This window comes from Tenrec ecaudatus, chromosome 1, assembly GCF_050624435.1.
Source record: "Tenrec ecaudatus isolate mTenEca1 chromosome 1, mTenEca1.hap1, whole genome shotgun sequence".
Taxonomy (NCBI): domain Eukaryota; kingdom Metazoa; phylum Chordata; class Mammalia; order Afrosoricida; family Tenrecidae; genus Tenrec; species Tenrec ecaudatus.
Genome location: NC_134530.1, coordinates 7,862,989 through 7,881,117, shown reverse-complemented (window position 1 = coordinate 7,881,117; position 18,129 = coordinate 7,862,989). Strand labels below are relative to the sequence as shown.

Sequence of the window (18,129 nt, the reverse complement as noted above, 5' to 3'; positions counted from 1 at the left end):
CCAGAATTCTATAAAGGTTTGTCTGCTGTGAGCCAGAATCCACTCAATGGAAATTGACTTTTCTTTTCTTTCTTTCTTTTTTTGTCATAATAAATGTCTTCCAAAGATTTTAAAATAGTAGTAGGGAGAGGTCCAGGAACCTGCCACATTATAAGTTTTGTGGAGCTCAGTGAAGGTGGCTCAACACTAGTTGACACCTGGTGTGCCTGCCCTCCAGGGGTAGTCCTAAAAATAACCTCTCCTTGAACTCTATCAGGTAAACCCTTTACAAGACAAAATCAATCCTTTTTTATAGAGAATTGGGTGAAGGTTTATAAGGAAAATTCAAATTCCTTTCAGTAGTTCTTGCATGTGTGCCTTTGGTCCTTAGTGTAGCATCATTTATCTCAAGCCCTCCCCACCGTTACTAATCTTCGAGAAGAGATTATTCATTAATGATGACAATTGCCTTTTAACACATCAAATAATATGCAGAGGTTCCAAAATTATTATGTGGAAATGGACTGGGGGAAGCAACCATGTAATCCACTATAAGGGGCATTTCTCCTGATCACACTGTCAAAACGCTTATTAGCAATTAGCTTCAGCAAGACAGTAAGTGTTCTCTCTGTGACTCTCATAAGTTGTATTACATCTGCATCTGCAGCAACAGTCTAGAGACCACGATGAACACCAAGCTGAGCATGAAGCTACTACATTGATGTCTAGAGTTTGATGAATTCTAAAGCCATCCAATAATATATAAGCTGTTTATTATTTGAGCAGATCCGTGTCTGAGATGCTTTTAAGTATGAGCACCAAAAGCGTCTCCACTGAAGATGTTGAAATACCTTAAGACTACCTAAATTCACTAAGAAAATAAAACTATGCCAATTTGTAGATAATGAAAGTTAGGGTGGTTGATGTCGATGCTGCCGGTCAGGGAGGGTTTACCTGTGGCAGTTCAAGATAGTGAGTTGGCAAGGATGACAGGCACTACATGGAAGGTGTCCTACCAAAGAGTTTTCTCAAGCTCACCTTTATGTCTCTGTTCCTCAGGCTGTAGATGAAAGGATTCATCATTTGGGGAACCACCATATACATCACTGAGGCTACGGTTATCTTTCTGGAAGACTGTGCAAACACAGAGCTGATGTACACGCCAAAACCTGTCCCATAGTATAAAGAAACAACTGACAGGTGAGACCCACAGGTGGAAAAAGCTTTATATTTTCCATCACCTGATGGTATCTTCAGAACCGAGGAGACAATCTGAGTGTAAGAGAACATGATCCCAGACAGAGGAATACCACCCAGTAGGCAAGCCCAAAAATAGATTAGTATGTTATTAATGAGGGTACTGGAACAGGAGAGCCTGAGGACCTGAGCAAGCTCGCAGAAGAACTGAGGGATTTCCAGACTTGTGCAAAAGGACAGGTGAAAAACCATCATACTCTGGAGCAAAGCAACCATCATACTAATGACCAAGGAAAGAAGGATCACCAGGCCGCAGAAGCAGGGGTTCATGATGACGGTGTACCTCAGTGGGGAACAAATGGCCACATAGCGGTCATAGGCCATTGCTGCTAGAATAAAGTTTTCCAAAAACTCAAAAACCAGGACAAAGAAAATCTGGTTGAGGCAGCCTGTAAAAGTGATGGTCTTATTGTGTGTCTGGATGTTCACCAGCATCTTTGGAATGGTAGCTGTACTCAAACAGATGTCATTCAAGGACAGATTGGAGAGAAAGAAGTACATGGGAGTATGTAGATGAGAGTCAGAGGTGACAGCCAGGACAATGAGCAGATTTCCAAGGACAGTGACCAGGTACATGATCAGAAACAGGCTAAATACAAGGAGCTGCAATTCTGGATCCTCTGTAAGTCCCAGTAGAAAGAATTTGGAAACATCTGTTTGGTTTTTGAATTCTATACTGTTGATGTATCTGATGGGAAGACATGGTGACAAGACAAATAAATGTAAATGTTTGGTGTCCAGAACACACAGAACAGCAACAAATCCACCAGAGACAGACATTATCTTGAGGGGAGGCGGGGATAATGGAAGAGAACACACACACACAAAAGCACCAGCCCACCTTCTATGTGCATATTATTTGATTATTTTTGATTGGATAAAAGAACTGCAACTTCTAATGCAGGTGTCAGCATTTATTTAGAAAGAGCTGATGACTTAAAAATTATTATTGTTACATAACTTTTGCTTGGATGTTTATTTCAAGTATTTGGTAATTAGAAAAATTAAAAGAAAAACTTGAGAATCTGCCTGAGGAGTCTATCTGAGACTCCACTCATTCCATCACCGGCAGTGGTCAGTGCCATGTATTCTAGCGAATACGAAGATGCACTCAGAACCACGGAGATGAGATGTATGTGACAAGCAGCCCTCTTCCAACACCATGACTACACCATGCCAGGAAATGTCAGAGACGTTTGCAACATGCCTCGTGTTTGACAAGGCTTAGGTGTTTGTTCAACTTGAAAACTATCTCTTTTTTTAAGGTAAAGCAAGAGAACAAAATGAATTACTTGATGTTTGTGTAGAGATATAATGTGACAAGAAAATAACAGGCAAAAATATTCCCACGATAGACACGGCTCAGGCTTAACCTGCATGCACGCTGTTCACATTCATCCTCTTGGCTCTAACTAGCAAAACACCTGGTCTTCTTTTTCCTCGGTGACTTTAGGTTACCTGGCTGGCATCTCCGTGGAATGATGCTTGACATCTGCTTTGTATGTAAAAAGAGAAAGGTCTGTACTGAAGAAAGACAGGGCGTCTGTGGAAGACACTAAGCTCCGTGGCCAAAGAGATCATCTCTGGGATGAATTCCCTCTCTGCACAGGAGACGCGATCTTTAAGTGCCACAGCACGGGCAGGCTACTTGCAGTCGCTGGGTCCCTGGAGATTCAATCCCCGAAGCTCCTCATTAATACAACACCTTTTTGTTATTCTGATCCAGAGCAGTAAATATTGTGATTCCCTAGTCCTCATAGAGCAACTAAAAGGAACCCTGGTGGTGTAGAGGATTAGTGTTTGCCTGCTTACCATAAGACAAGCAGCTCAAAATCACCAGCTGCTCCACAGGAGAAAGACAGAACTTTCTAATCGTATAAGGAGCTGCCGTCTTGGAGTTTCACAAGAGCAGTCCTCTAGGTCACTATGAGCTGGCATCGACTCTGCGGCAGTGAGTAGAGTAGACCAACCACATGCCATTTGCCATCTTTCCCCTACTTCTGCGCAGTTCTCTACCATCTAGGCTGAACATATGGACCTACCAGCCTTTGGATGGATTTCAGTCTTTTCTTTTAGGTACAACCAAAGGTATATCCATCTGATCAATAGTTGTGGGAAAACCAAATTCAGCATTAGGAATGGAAACAAAATTTCTTTGTTTGGATATCTGTAAAATGTATTTATATTCATATAGCCATTAAAATCCAAATCCAGCAATGCTTCTTCTTAAACTTGTTGACTCTTCTGAGTTTGACTCAATACTCTTTATTAAGAATATTTAATCAATTCACTGATAAATTCTAACTATAGTCAATTTAAACAGATCTGTCTCTCTCTTTTGAGTTTCAGAACTCCAAATACACCACTTTCCTAGCTAACATTAATTTAACATACCTGTTTGTTTATACTTGAAAGACTCCGGTTTGGAATTGTGAAATGTAATTTTTCTTTCTTTTTAAATTTTGCTTTGAATTAGGTGGAGGTATACAGAGAGGTCTCTAGTCTTAAATTCAACAATTCATACATATTTTGCTTATCTCATCCACTGCAATGCCCTAAGTGTCCCATCACTAATTCTGCTTTTGCACGATCTTTCTTGTTTCCATTTCTCCCTCTTTCCTCACCCTCTGAACTTTGCTGTTGGATAAATGCTTCCCTTTTGATCTTAAGTGATTGGCTATTCTCCACAGGGTGGAGTTCAGTTCCAGATCTGATGTGTGACTAAGGGCAACAGTGTCAGTCGTACTGCCTGTCTCCATCTTTTATGAGTTTGAATTTTTCCACATTTTATCTACCACTCCATCCATGACCTTCTAATGGGATCGTTTCACTGTTTTATTGATTTAGTTTGCCATTGTTTCTATATGTACAGAGAATTTGATAATCTGTAGTTCTTTGGTATTTCAAGATAAACTTGGGACACGTTGGCTTTGTAAGGTCATTGAAGACCAGCAATTATAGATGAAATACAATAAGATAGAGCTGGACTCAAAATATGTGGTAATGTTTTCATTCCTAATGGAACTAAAACAAAAGACAGTGAATTTGAAGAACATCTCTAGAACACACTGGTCACACTGAACACTAATGACAGAAGATCTGATAAGCTGTGGGAGGATTATAAAACCATCTGGTTTTAAGTGCTGATACTGAGCTTCAACATCATGTCTTCCCACAGGTACAGTTGATTTGACTTTTGCTTATTCCATGTGGGGAAGTCCATTTGTGTTGTTGAAAAAGGCATTAGCTATGAACAAACCATTGGTTTTGCAAAATTTTATCATGCAATCTCCAACTTCACATCCATCACCAATTCCATGTTTTCTAACTACTGTTTCTTCCTCTTTGTTTCCAACTTCTGCATTCCAATCACCAATAACTATCAATTCATTTGATTGCATGTTTGATCAATTCTGACTTAAATCAGTGGCAGAATTCTTCAATTTCTTCATCACTAGCTTTGTTGGTTGGTGTTAAAGTGATTCATGATTTTGATTCCTGATATTTAATAAAACTGAGTGATTATTGTTTGTTATTCCTTACATTGAAGGATTTTGTGTGTTTTAGTATTTACCTTTATTGTCTGTAATTTTTATGCACTCCTCAGTGACTTCCTTAGCCTGGGTGATATTTTGCTGATTACCTCATCATTATACTTCCTGTTGCCTAAATGAATTACTGTCTACCACCTTAGTTATTGATTACCATTCCCCATTTTCAACCATGATAACCATCAAAGATGGGTCATTCTGCATATAGATCTTCTTTTTGAACTTTTTATAATAGTGGTCTCATAAATATTTGTTAGTTCACTATTGAGACTGTTCTGCTTTATTTGATGGGTTATGGGCCACTTTCAGAAACCACTGTATCGGTGGATGGATTTACGTCTACATTCTCAATTCTGTTTCATTGGTTTGTGCGTCTGTCCTTGCACCAGTATCTAGTTTTGGATATTTTACTTCTGTGCCTGGTACTGTGATTTGAAATCAGGTACTGTGAGACTTCTCTCTTTATGGTTCTTTAGACATATTTGTTTATCTGGGATTACTTTGCTTTTCATGTTGCTGTTCTTGTATTTAGGTGTCATTCCATAAATTCTGACCCATAGGGCTCCTTTGTACAACAAAACAATGTGTGGTCCTGTGAGAGCATTACAATTACTCCTTGCCTGAGTCCATGGTCACAATCATGTTCCTTCCAAGTTCACTATCCAGCCAAACCATTGGCCACAACCCATTCCTCCTTAGAAAAATCACGTATTTCTTGATCATATCAAAGTGGAGTACCGGGAGCTCTCCTGTGACGTTGCTCAGGATTTCTCTTCACCACTGTCCTGCACGAGGTCCCTGAAAGAGGATGCAATGCCTTTGTTCTACACTTTTTTACTTGTGTTTACAAAGGATCTGCAAACCAAGAAAGGGTTTCCTCTTTCTTAATCAACTGATCATAAGGAACTTTCAGGAGACCACGGTGCATGTTGAGCGGAGATGGCAATATGACGGCACTGAAGAACATGCATCACTTTCTGATGCAACAAATTTATGCCTTTAAGTCCTACTCAAGCTTCATCTCATATATATGACTTCTTTTTAATGACACAGTTCTACTGTTTTAATCCACCTTTATGAAGCTCTGGGTGAGACAGAGTTAATCATGGACAGCTAAAGTTGTATGGGGACTTTATGGCCAGTTTTCAAACATTCAGTTTCATCTAAGTCCAGAAACCATTCCAAAGACATTTCTAAAGAAAACAGTGCAGTTATAGACAGATGAGGACAGAATTTGCTCCAGAATGGCCTGTACTGTGATTCATCAAGAGGAACCAGCCAAAGACTCAAATAGCTTCTCTATGAGGCAGATCCTAAAGTCCAAGTACGAGAACACTTTGGATAGCAACCTGAACTTGTCAGAGTCTTCTCTTGTTCTGGACCCCTTGAAAAGTAGCTTTTCAAGGCATTTTATAAACAATTTATAGTAGGAGACTCAAATAAAGGATAAGTTGCCTCCTAAATCCAAAGAAACCCATAAGACTAGTGAATCCTTTTTAATTATGGAGTCCTGAAGAAAAAAATCATATTCTTCACACAAAAGAAATATATTGTCATGTTGCATACAACATATTGTCAAGTTGCACACAACTGATCTATAGACATTTCACTGAAGTGGAAATGTTGTCAAGTTAACTTCCCATGAGCAAAATGTTGCACTGCTAACCAAATGGTTGCTGGTTGGAAGAAATCATCTTCTCCACATGAGAGATATGAAGCAATCTGATTTTCTAAGCATTACAGCAGTGGAGACCTTTTGGCGTAGTTCTACATCTCCTGTAGAGTAGATGTGAGGTAGAATATACTACACAGCAGTAGGTTTAGTTTAGGTTTATGATGAAAATGTCATATCAAGTCTAAGGTAACTTGTCTTTCTTTTTTACACAAATCAATCATCCATACTGCAATGAGCCAGCCAAATAAATTATAAGACCCTTTCTTACCTCTGACACTGAAACATTAAATTAAGAGTATGTGTTTATTGGTCCCACATTAATGAAATAAGACTGCTTCAACTTTAGGATCCTCAGAACACTATCCAATATCTTTAATAGGCATTTACACACATTCCCTAGGTTAGTGTTTTTACTTAGTATTAAAAGCAGGCAGTTATTTTGAGATGTGGTGAACCTCTTCTGACTCCTCCTGTGTATTTCAACTTTTGAATTATCTGGTTGTATTTATTGGTTTGGAAGTAAAAATGAATGATGGAGGTGGTTCCAGAGAATACTCAGCTCTGGTTTTAAGGCATCTACAGCAGGGGATGACCTGGAAAATTCCTTGGGCACTCCCCTAGACATATCTCAGACAGAGACTTTTCAGTCAACCCTAACTTAATTTCAAGGGATGATATTAAAAGGGCTGGTTCTGGTGGCAGGTATAATGCAATGGGATTAATGGGCTCACAGTAAAGTTCTGAAAATATTCTCTAAACCCATGTGAATTTTCAACATCTCAACAAGAAAAAGACAACACAATTTAAAAATAGACAAATGACATCTATAGACATTCACCAAAAAAGACAGTCAGGCAATCAGCAAACAATTGTCCAGAATCTCTAGCCATTCAAGAGATACTACTCAGACAATGATGAGATATCACATTATGCCAGCATTGTTAAAAAGGTTGAAAGAAACAGAAAATAACAAATACTACAGGGATTGGATCCCTCAAACAGTGCTAACGGGACTGCCAGACAGTAAAATTACTGTGGAAAGGGGTGTGAAACTTCCTTTAACAATTGGGAAAATAATTTCCACATGACCCAGAAATACTGGCATCACTAGGACACAGAACAAAACAAACAAACAAAAATGCGACAAAACCCAGCACACTCAAACCTATTGCAGCACTACTCACAAGATGGAAGCAACCTAAACTCTTACTGATTCATGAGTGGATAAATAACCTTGCAGGAAAGTGGAAATTCCAGAAGACATCATTGTGCTCATGCAGAACTTGTACATGGATCAAGGGAATAGCACTTGTTTTAAAAGCATGAAAGTTATACAACAGGGCTGCCTTCTCTCACCATATTTATTCAATGTGTGCTCAGAAAATAATCAGAGAAGCTGAATTATATGATGAAGAATTCTGCATCAGTATGGGAGGAGGGCTTATTAACAACCTGCGATATGCAGATGAAACAACTTTGTTTCCTGAGGACAACTTGAAGCACTTGCTGATAAAGACCAAGGATTGTAGTCCTCAGCATAGATTACAGCTCAGTGTAAAGAAGACCCGAATCCTCACAACAGAACCAATAAGTAACATGATGATAAAGGGAGAAATGTTGGAAGCTGTCAAGAATGTTGTTAGCTTGGATCCACAATCAATGCTCATGGAAATGGCAATCAAGACATAAAAAAGATGAGTTATGGGAAAATCTCCTACACAAGACTTAAGTATTGAGAATTAAGCATGTTACTTTAAGGACTGAGGTGTGCCTGATTCAAGCCGTGGTATTTTCCATTACTTCAGATGCACATGGAAGCTGGACATTGAATGAGGAAGACCAAAGAATTGAAACATGTGAGTTTTAGTGCTGGAGAGGAATGATGAAAGTGCCGTGGATTGCTAAAGGACCACCGGACCTGTTTTGGAAGAAGTATGCACAGAGTGCTCCTTAGGGACAAGGATGACAAGACTTTACTGTCTGTACATACTTTGGACATACTGTCAGGAGACAGCAGTCCCTGGAGAAGAACTTGATGCTTGGGAAGCGGAGGGCGAGTGAAAAGGAAGAGGGCCCTGAAGGAGATAGACTGACACAGTGGGTATGACAATGGTCTCACAATTGTGAGGACAGTGCAAGACAGGCTACTGTTTCATTCTGTTGTGCATAAGGTCGCTATGGGTCAGAACCTGTTTGATGAGACCTATCAACAACAGCAGCATGCACAAACAAAAAAAAACCAAACAGAATATAACACATTATTAAAGAATAATGACGGAACATTGTAACACGCCATGGCATGGATGCATTTAGAGGACATTTATGAGTGAAGCTAGTCAATCACAAAAGGACAAATATTGTATGAGGCCATACTAAGAAAAAATATCAAGATAAATGTTTGCATATGTAAAGAAAAAACTTGATTGTCAATAGCGGTGGGAAGGAATAGAAATGAAGGGGAAGCAACTAGGCTAGGGAGGAGTCAGGTGTCAATTTAGATGAAGGGGCAGATGATATCCTTCTTAGAAGAGGCGAAAGAGGAATAAAAAGGAGTCATGGTGCCATGCTCTAAGGAGGACTGATAAACTGTTTAAATTGTTGAATACAAAAATTATCTAAACATAACTGAAATTAAAACCCCCATCTAATTCTAATAGATCTTTTAAAACTCAGTTCAAAGCTGAAGTAACTTGTGTATGCAAACATTTTGTAACAGCTAGAATGGCCTCTCTATCTTATGGCATTGTACTGAGTGACCGTGGTCAGTCAGAGACAGGACAAACACTGCGTGAGCCCACTATTGTTACAAGTCAAGGAAGTGTTTTCACAAAGGAAAAATATCACTCTCGTATGGTTTCCAACGCAGTTTTGGTAGCATAGTGGGGTTTGTTTTCACCTGCTAATTGTCGGGGAAGCAGTTTGAACCCATACACATCGCTGATGGCAGAGACGATGCATTATGTTCCTGTATAGATTTGTTGCCCTGAGAATCATCGACAGGATAGGAAAGGAAAAGAGAGTAAGTCAATTGATCGATGATATGTACATGTCGGGATATGGGGAAGGGAATATACAACAAAGATAAGTTGAAAATACAATGGAATATTGTTCCACTAGAAAAATAAATAATGCACTGATAGATCTTATCATGTAAATGAACCTTGAGGTCATGTTAAGTAAATGAACCAAGACATGAAAGTACACCTTTCATAAAATTTTATTTAAAAATCATATCAGATTGGACAAACCCATAGAGGAAGAAAGAAGGTAAGTGGTTGCCAGGGCTGTGGAGAGAAAAGATTCGTCAGTGCCTGGTAAACAGTCATGGACTTTTCTTTATGAGTGATACAAAAGGTCTGGGTTCAGGTAGTGGTGATGGGTATGCAGCACTGAGAACATACATAACACTGGTTAATTGACATGTTTAAAAGGATAAATTAGGTTATGTGCATATTATCACATAAGAAAGAAAAAAAGAGAAATCTATTAAACTTTTAACTAGTTAAAAACCAGATTTATTTCATAAATTACACTGAGATGTATATGAGAGTAATCTAAATATGCAGTAACATTCTACAACAAGGGCGACAATGGGAGAACAAATGATCTTAAATCCTGGCAGCTTCACGGGGTTCAATAAATAAAAGAACATTAAAGAGACACAGAAAACAAAATTTTTTAATTGTTACTGGAAATGAGGAATGTGGCGCAATTTAGAGACTGATAAGATGGATGTTTTGGTAATGATAATGTATTGTTTTTTTTAAACATTTTATTAGGGGCTCATACAACTCTTATCACAATCCATACATATACATACATCAATTGTATGAAGCACATTAGTACATTTTTTTGCCCTAATCATTTTCAAAGCATTTGCTCTCCACTTAAGCCCTTTGCATCAGGTCCTCTTTTTTTCCCCACTCCCTCCCTATTCCCCCCTCCCTCATGAGCCCTTGATAATTTATAGATTATTATTTTGTCATATCTTGCCCTATCCGGCGTCTCCCTTCCCCCCCCTTCTCCTGTTGTCCGTCCCCCAGGGAAGAGGTCACAGGTAGATCCTTGTAATCAGTTCCCCCTTTCCAAACCACTCACCCTCTACTCTCCCAGTATCGCTCCTCACACCCCTGGTCCTGAAGGGATCATCCGCCCTGGATTCCCTGTGCCTCCAGCTCCTATATGCACCTGGTGATGAATATATATCTATATATTGTCATTATATTGTGATTCTTAAGGAAATACAGACACATTTTACAAATGAATGTGTCTATGATATTTTAAAGATTAAAATTGTGTAATGGCATTTCTTTTTCCGAGTCTAAATATGCTTTTCTATGATCTACTAGTATAAGACATGAATACATCAAAATCTGGAAGACAAAACATGGAAAGTGATCATCTTGCAGATGTTCCCCTGCTAGTATTGTCAGGGGGGCACTGGACTGCTAACAGCAGGGTCTGCAATTCAGTGCCGGTAGCCCTCCCATGGGAGAAGGACAAAGCTATCTGTTCCATGAGGATTTACTACAGCAGCAACCTGTACCGGTTTGTCATGAAGCATAGTCCATTCCATGGGTTTGTTTTTTAAATAGTTGTCCCTCAGAGTTTCTGCAATATGAACAAGTCTGGACATCAGAGGGGGAAGCAAGTACAAGAAAATGCTTGAAGAGCCTCTCCTCCAGAAATGGAGCTAAACATACATCCTCCTTCAATGCTACTCCCCTCGCTTAAAAATTATAAATCTATAAAGATTCATAGAGAAAATCAGTTTTCCATTCAACAAATCACTTGTCTTATTTCATAGCATTGATTGCAACCCAGGATTATAGCGTCACAAAACACTAACAAAAATGCTCACAACTGGTCCAGGGCAACCATCACACTTGGCAAGTAGAAACATGTCTTCTGAGTTCTCAGTTGAAGTGCTTAACAGGTCAAGGAAGGACAGTAAGTTGGATCTCTGTGGGTATCATGCATGGAATTATATCTTCATATACAAAAATCATTTGGAGACCATTAAACTATTCTAAGGATGAAATGACCATTTTGCAAACTATACTTCTGTTCTGGTATACCCTCTATTTCTAAGGGCATGCATTAAAAGGTGGCTCTTGTTATTTTTTTCAGCATAATTATGTCTAAGATTCTCTTAAGTATTAGCTCCAAAGATTCTTCAAAATGACTATTTCAAATAGACTAATACTCAAATATTTCACAATCACCTAAAATTATTGAGAAAATATAACTATGCCAACTAATCAATAAGCAAACTGAGTGGTTGACACAAATGCTGATACATAGCGACAGCTGACCAGTGGAAAGTCTCACTAATTAGTGAGTTGCTAAAGATAACACAGTCACTCCAAGAAAAGTATCCTACCACAAAGTTTTCTCAAGCTCACCTTTATGTCTCTGTTCCTCAGGCTGTAGATAAAAGGATTCATCATTTGAGGGACAACAATGTACATCACTGAGGCTACTGCTGTCCTTACGGAAGACTGTGTAAAGACAGAACTGATGTACACACCAACACTTGTCCCATAGAATAAAGAAACTACTGAGAGGTGGGACCCACAAGTGGAGAAAGCTTTGTACTTTCCATCAGCTGAAGGAATGCTCAAAACAGAGGAGACAATCTTAGTGTAAGAGAATATGATTCCACACAGTGGAACACCAAAAAACACGCAAGCTGAAAAATATATCAGGATGTTATTAATGAGGGTACTGGAACAGGCGATGTTGAGGACCTGAGCAAGCTCACAGAAGAACTGAGGGATTTCCAGGTCTGTGCAGAAGGACAGATGTAAAACCATCAGAGTGTGGAGCAGGGCAACCATCACACTTAAGACCCAAGAAAGTAGTATCAGCAGGCCACAGAAGCAGGGATTCATGATGACTGTGTACCTCAGTGGGGAACAAATGGCCACATAGCGGTCATAGGACATTGCTCCTAGAACGAAATTTTCAAAAAACCCAAAAGCCAGAACAAAGAAGATCTGGCAAAGGCAACCGGTGTAAGTAATGCTCTCATTGTGTGTCTGGATGTTCATCAACATCTTTGCGATGGTAGATGTGCTTACACAGATATCATTCAAGGACAGATTGGAGAGAAAGAAGTACATAGGGGTTTGCAGGTGAGAGTCCGAGGTGACAGCCAAGACAATGAGCAGGTTTCCAAGGACAGTCACCAGGTACATGATCAAGAACAGCCTAAAGAGGAGAGGCTGCAGCTCTGGCTCCTCTGTCAGTCCCAGCAGAAGGAATTTTGAAACACCTGTTTGGTTTCCAGGCTCTACATAGTTGATAAATCTGCTGAAAACATCAGGTGGAAAGACAAATGTTTTGAGAATAATGAAGGCAATGAATGTACAAATGTGCTTTATACAATTGAATTGTGCTTTATGCAATTGTATGGGTCCCTTATAAAATTGTATACAATGGTATGGATTGTGATAAAAGTTGTATGAGCCCCCAATAAAATGATTTTTTTAAATATGTAGTTCCTGGAACTCAGCAGCCACTGAAACATTGGAGGCAGATATAATGTTCAAAACCAAACAAGCACTTCAGTGTCTACAAGTTGATTGCAATTTACATCAACTCTACAGGGCAGTCTACATTTGCCCCCGTGGGTTTCCCGATTGTTATTATTCATAGGAGTAAAAAGCCTCATCTTTATCCACAGAGTTGTGGTGGTTTCAAACTTCTGACCTTGTGCTCAGCAGTCCAATATGTAAGCAGTAACAAAGAGAACACATTCAATTTGCATATTGCTTGATTCCGTTTATAAAGGGAAAAATCCTGAAACTTCAAATGCAGTGTCAATATTTACTGATTCTGAAAAGGAATGGGCATTTTGATATGTTCACTATTATACTCTGAGGTTTATGTATATTTTAGATATTTAGTAATTCTAGAAATAGCCAGATGTGGGAGGCAGTCTGAGGACTCAATCTGAGATGCCACACCTTTCTGTAGGGATCAAAAGCCATTGAATATAAATGAAACAAACCTACACTAAGAACCAAAAAGATAAGATCATTTGGGCAAATTCTCCTGTACCTCCACTACCACAGAATGAAACTAAATGTCGAAGAGTATTTTCAAACACTCATCATGTTTGAGGAGGCTTAGCTTGATGCTACAAAGTAAAATAACTTTTGAGATTTTGGAGATTGTGCAAAATACTAGCAGAATGAAATGATTTCATATTCATGTAAAGATACTAGTTACATGTTAAGAAAATGAAAGAGAAATAAGGTACTCATGGGAATCTAGGTTCCAGTCTTTGAGTGCATCTGCTGTCTTCACATACATCATTCTCCTGGATCTACCTGTAAGCAAATCACCTTCCTTCTTTTCCAAGCATTAACTAGGGAACTTTAGGTTACCTGGCTGGCATCTGTGAGGAATGACGTCTGGTGTCTGCTCTGAATGTAGAAAAGGAACGTTTGTCCTCAGGAAAGACACAGGTTCTATGAGTAGTACTCCACCTTGGGGCAAGAAGGGACATAATTGGGAATATGGTCATGCATTCTACTTCCTTACTGGGAAAGAACCCTTTAAATGAGAGGCCCCAGGTAGATTATTTGCACTTTGTATCCCTGGAGGTTAAATAATCAGAGCTCCTCATTAGGCTAACATATTTATTGTCATTGTCATCCCAGGGCAGGCAACCTTGTTGCTTCTCTAGTCCTGTGAGACCAACTGCATGCCAATTCCCGCTCTCCAACCGTCTATGTCACAGCTCCTTTAGAGTGAACCCATCATTCTTTCTCAGTGGGATTCCAGTCTCTTCTTTATAGGTACAACCAAATTCATCCTTGAATAACATTTTTCAGGAAACCCAAGCTCAATATGTTGTACAGAAGTATATATTCACTGTTTGAATATTTATAAATTATATTTTAAAATATCATAGAACTGTATTAAGAATTCCAACTCTGTGATGTTTCTTCTAAAATCCATCAACTCTTTCCTAAATCTGAAGTAATGTTCAGTATAAAGTACGGTTCAATCTATTCCATGAACAATTCTGATTGTAGTCAATATAGACAAGTCTTTCTTTTACTCTTTTGAATTTTATAGCTGCATTTTCTAATGCAATCACTTTAGACTAAAATCAATTTTTATTTATATTGGGAAAGTGGTTTCCAATTATATTTAACTTTTCAGTTTTAACTAAATTTTTATTGCCGATTTGACAAAAGTATGCAGAGCGAGTCTTCAGTCTTAAGCCTATTAAACCATAAATATTTGATTTCAATTGAGACATTGCAGTCCCCTACTTATTCTGTTTTCTGCTTCATTTTCTTGTTTATATTGCTCCTTCAAATAACCCTTTGAATTTTCTCTTTGGCTAAATTCTGTCAATTTATTAACTGGTTGGTTATTCTACCCCAGGAGTCAGCTAGGTTCTTTACTTAGAGGGCGATTAAGGTCCATAATCTCAGAGTTCCACATATTCTGTTACATCAGCAAGCCAGCGGATTTAAAATCGTCCCCCCCCTTTTTTATCACATGCCACCCAGCTTCTTCTAGTGCCATGTTTGTAGGAGAAGCTTGCTGTGGTAGGTGGGCATCGTCTCCGTGTTGTGGAGACTGGTGTTTGCATTGTCCATTAGTCCATTGAATTGTTTCGATATAACTTTTATGATTTAACACTCTTCTCGAGACGCAGAGAAACAAATGGTTGCACCACAGATGATTGCTGACCAGCTTAGAAGACTCTAGCCTCTTCTTGCCCATGTAAGATATAGAACATTGTGTTAGTGAACCATATTGTGTTAGTTACATAATCTTGTGCCAACTTAAGGGTAGTAAGAGTGCAGGGGTAGAAGCTAGCCTGTCAATCAGTGCACAGCCTGTTGAAGCACTCCCTGTGAGCATGGCCTTCTCAGGAGGTTTCTGGGAACTTCTCTCTCTCTGCCTTGTCTTCCTGTGGACAGGCCATGTACAGATTTTTTGAGCTCCGTGAGAGCCCCTCACTCTCTGCTTCACTTTACTGTTGTTGAGTCACTTAGAAAGCTGCCAGATCCAAAATGAGACCTGTGAGAGTCCTGGAGACGCTTCCATCACCACCGGATCCATAAGACTTCCCATCCACTGGCCTACATCTTCCTGTATTGGTCATCATTGTATGTTACTGTGAGAGTCTGCTGAGGAATTTATTGACTAGTATTAGACATTTGGGCTAATATCAGACTCATGCACTTGATCTGGACTGGGTTGGAATGTTTTCTCAATATACAATTACTATTTTATATAAAGCTCTTTCTTATACACATCTGTCTACAAACCTGTCTCTAGTTAACCCAGAATAACACATGTAGTTATAGACAGGTGATGACATGGATTTGCTCCAAATCCTAATGGCCTTCACTGTGATTCACCAGGAGTGACCATCCAAAGACTCCAAATAACTTCTCTATTAGCCAGATCCTAAAATCCAAGTATGAGAACATTATAGCACCCTGAATTTGTCGCAGAGCCTTCTCTTATTATGTGCCCTTCAAAGTAGCTTTTTAAGTTATTTGATAAATAGTTCAAAGTAGGAAACTTAAATTAAAGATAGATTGCCTCCTAAATCCAAAGAAACCCATCAGGTTGGTGAATCCTTTTGAATGATGGAGGTGCCAAGAAATTTCTTATTCTTCACACAAACCAAATATCTTGTCATGTCGCACACAATTGATGTATAGACATTTCAGTGAGGTCGACATGTCAAGTTAACTTCCCATCAATAACTTGTTGGACTGCTAATCAAATGGTTGTTGGTTGGAATAAACCAGCTGTTCCATATGAGAAATATGAAGCAATCTGATTTTCTGAACATTTCAGCAGCAGGGAACTTATGGGGCAGTTCGATCCTCTCCTATGGAGCAGATGTGAGGTAGAATGTACTAGATGGCAGTAGGTTTAGTTTAGGTTTACGGTGAAAATATCATACCAATAAGTCTAAGGTTACTTATATTTCTTTTTTACTCAAATCAATCATCCATGCTCCAATGGCCCAACCAAATAAATTATAGGACCCTTTCTTAGCCTCTGACACTGAAACATTCAATGAAGAGTCTGTGTTTCTTGGGCCCACAGTAATGAAATAAGCCTGCTTCACAACACTATCCCAAATCCTTAATAGCCATTTCCACACATTCCCTAGTTTTCTCGTTTTACTAAGCATTAAAATCAGGCAGTTCTTTTGAGATGTAGCAAACCTCTTCCTGAGTCTTCCTTTGTATTTCAACTTTTGAGGTCTCTGGGTGTAGTTATTGGTTTGGAAGTAAAAATGAATGATGGAGGTGGTTCCAGAGAATACTCAGCTCTGCTTTTAAGGCATCTACAGCAGGGGATACTGCAGATAATTCCTCAGGCACTCCCTTAGATATATCGCAGACAAAGACTTATTAGTCACACCTAATTGAATTTCGATGGATGATGATGTTAAAGGGTCTCATCTGGCGGCAGGAATGATGCACTCATAATAAAGCTCTGAAAATAATATATCATACAAGTGACTACTTTCCAAATGTATAAAAAATTTCAACACTTCAATAAGAAAAAGGCAATATGATTTAAAAATAGGCAAAGGACATCTATAGACATTTATCATACCAGGCATTCAGGCAACCAACCAACAAACAAATGTCCATAATCATTAACCATTCAAGAGATACCAATCAGAACAATGATGAAGTACCAGATCATGCCAGCATTGTTAACAAAGTTGAAGGGAACATAAAATAACAGACACCACAGGGATTGAATTCCTCCTCAGTGCTGACAGGACTGTCAAGCACTACAACAACCGAGGAAAATGGTATAGAACTTCCTCTAACATTTGGTAGAATAAATTTCATATGACCCAGAAATACTAGCATTACTTGGTACATACCTTAGAGAAAAAACAACAACACCAAAGTCCAGGAATGTCAGTATACTCACATCTATTGCAGTACTATTCACAGATGGATACCACCTAAATTCCCGCTGATGCACGAGTGGATAAACTTAGAGAAAAATGGGAATTCCAGAACACGTCATCGTTGTCCTCATGCAGAACTAGGGCATGGATCAAGAGCATGGTACATGTTTTAAACACAGGAAAGGTACATGAGAGGGTTGTCTCCTCTCACCATACTTATTCAACCTGGGTGCTGAGAACATAATCCGAGAAGCTGGATTAGATGAAGAAATACTCGGCATCAGAATGGAAGGAAAGTTTATTAACAACCTGTGATATGCAGATGGAACAACTTTGCTTGCTGAAAGTGAGGACGACTTGAAACACTTGCTGATGAAGACCGCAGATTGCAGCCTTCGGTATGGATTACAACTCAATGTGAAGAAGACGACAAGCCTCTCAACAAAACCAATCCTCACACTCCTCACAACAGAACCGATAGGTAACACGATGATAAAGGGAGAGAAATTAGAAGTTGTCAAGGATTTTGTCTTACATGGAGTTAAAATCAATTCTCATTGGAAATGCAATCAAGAGATAAAGAGGATGGGTTGCATTTAGGTAAATTTGCTACACAAGAATTCTTTAGACTACTGAGAATTTAGAATGTTAATTTGAGGAGTAAGGCATACATGACACAAACAAGGTATTTTCCATGGCCTCAGATGGACAAGAAAGTTGGACATTGGATAAGGAAGACT

The 18,129-nt window shown here is 39.0% G+C and overlaps 2 protein-coding genes across 2 annotated transcripts; both read right to left on the bottom strand.

Annotated features, from left to right (window-relative positions):
- Positions 1-975: 975 nt before the first annotated feature.
- LOC142426491 (olfactory receptor 7G2-like) lies at positions 976-4,961 on the bottom strand. Its single transcript, XM_075532362.1, has 3 exons — positions 4,942-4,961; positions 2,858-2,901; positions 976-1,952 (listed from the first exon to the last, which is right to left on the bottom strand). Exons 1-3 carry the CDS (start codon positions 4,959-4,961, stop codon positions 976-978), a joined length of 1,041 nt encoding a protein of 346 aa, XP_075388477.1.
- A 6,861-nt stretch (positions 4,962-11,822) lies between these two features.
- Positions 11,823-13,507, bottom strand: LOC142430902 (olfactory receptor 7G2-like). The gene is made up of 2 exons (XM_075535950.1): positions 13,482-13,507; positions 11,823-12,777 (listed from the first exon to the last, which is right to left on the bottom strand). The coding sequence occupies exons 1-2, from the start codon at positions 13,505-13,507 to the stop codon at positions 11,823-11,825; spliced, it is 981 nt and encodes a 326-aa protein (XP_075392065.1).
- Positions 13,508-18,129: the final 4,622 nt, after the last annotated feature.

Coding starts and splice junctions, on each gene's coding strand:
- LOC142426491 (XM_075532362.1), bottom strand. CDS start 4,961: ATGGTTGAAAATGGGGAATG. Junction 2,902..4,941: donor ATGGTTGAAAATGGGGAATG/GTAATCAATAAC, acceptor TTGAATCTCCAG/GGACCCAGCGACTGCAAGTA. Junction 1,953..2,857: donor GCCCGTGCTGTGGCACTTAA/AGATCGCGTCTC, acceptor ATTTACATTTAT/TTGTCTTGTCACCATGTCTT.
- LOC142430902 (XM_075535950.1), bottom strand. CDS start 13,507: ATGATCTTATCTTTTTGGTTCTTAGT. Junction 12,778..13,481: donor TTATCTTTTTGGTTCTTAGT/GTAGGTTTGTTT, acceptor TGATGTTTTCAG/CAGATTTATCAACTATGTAG.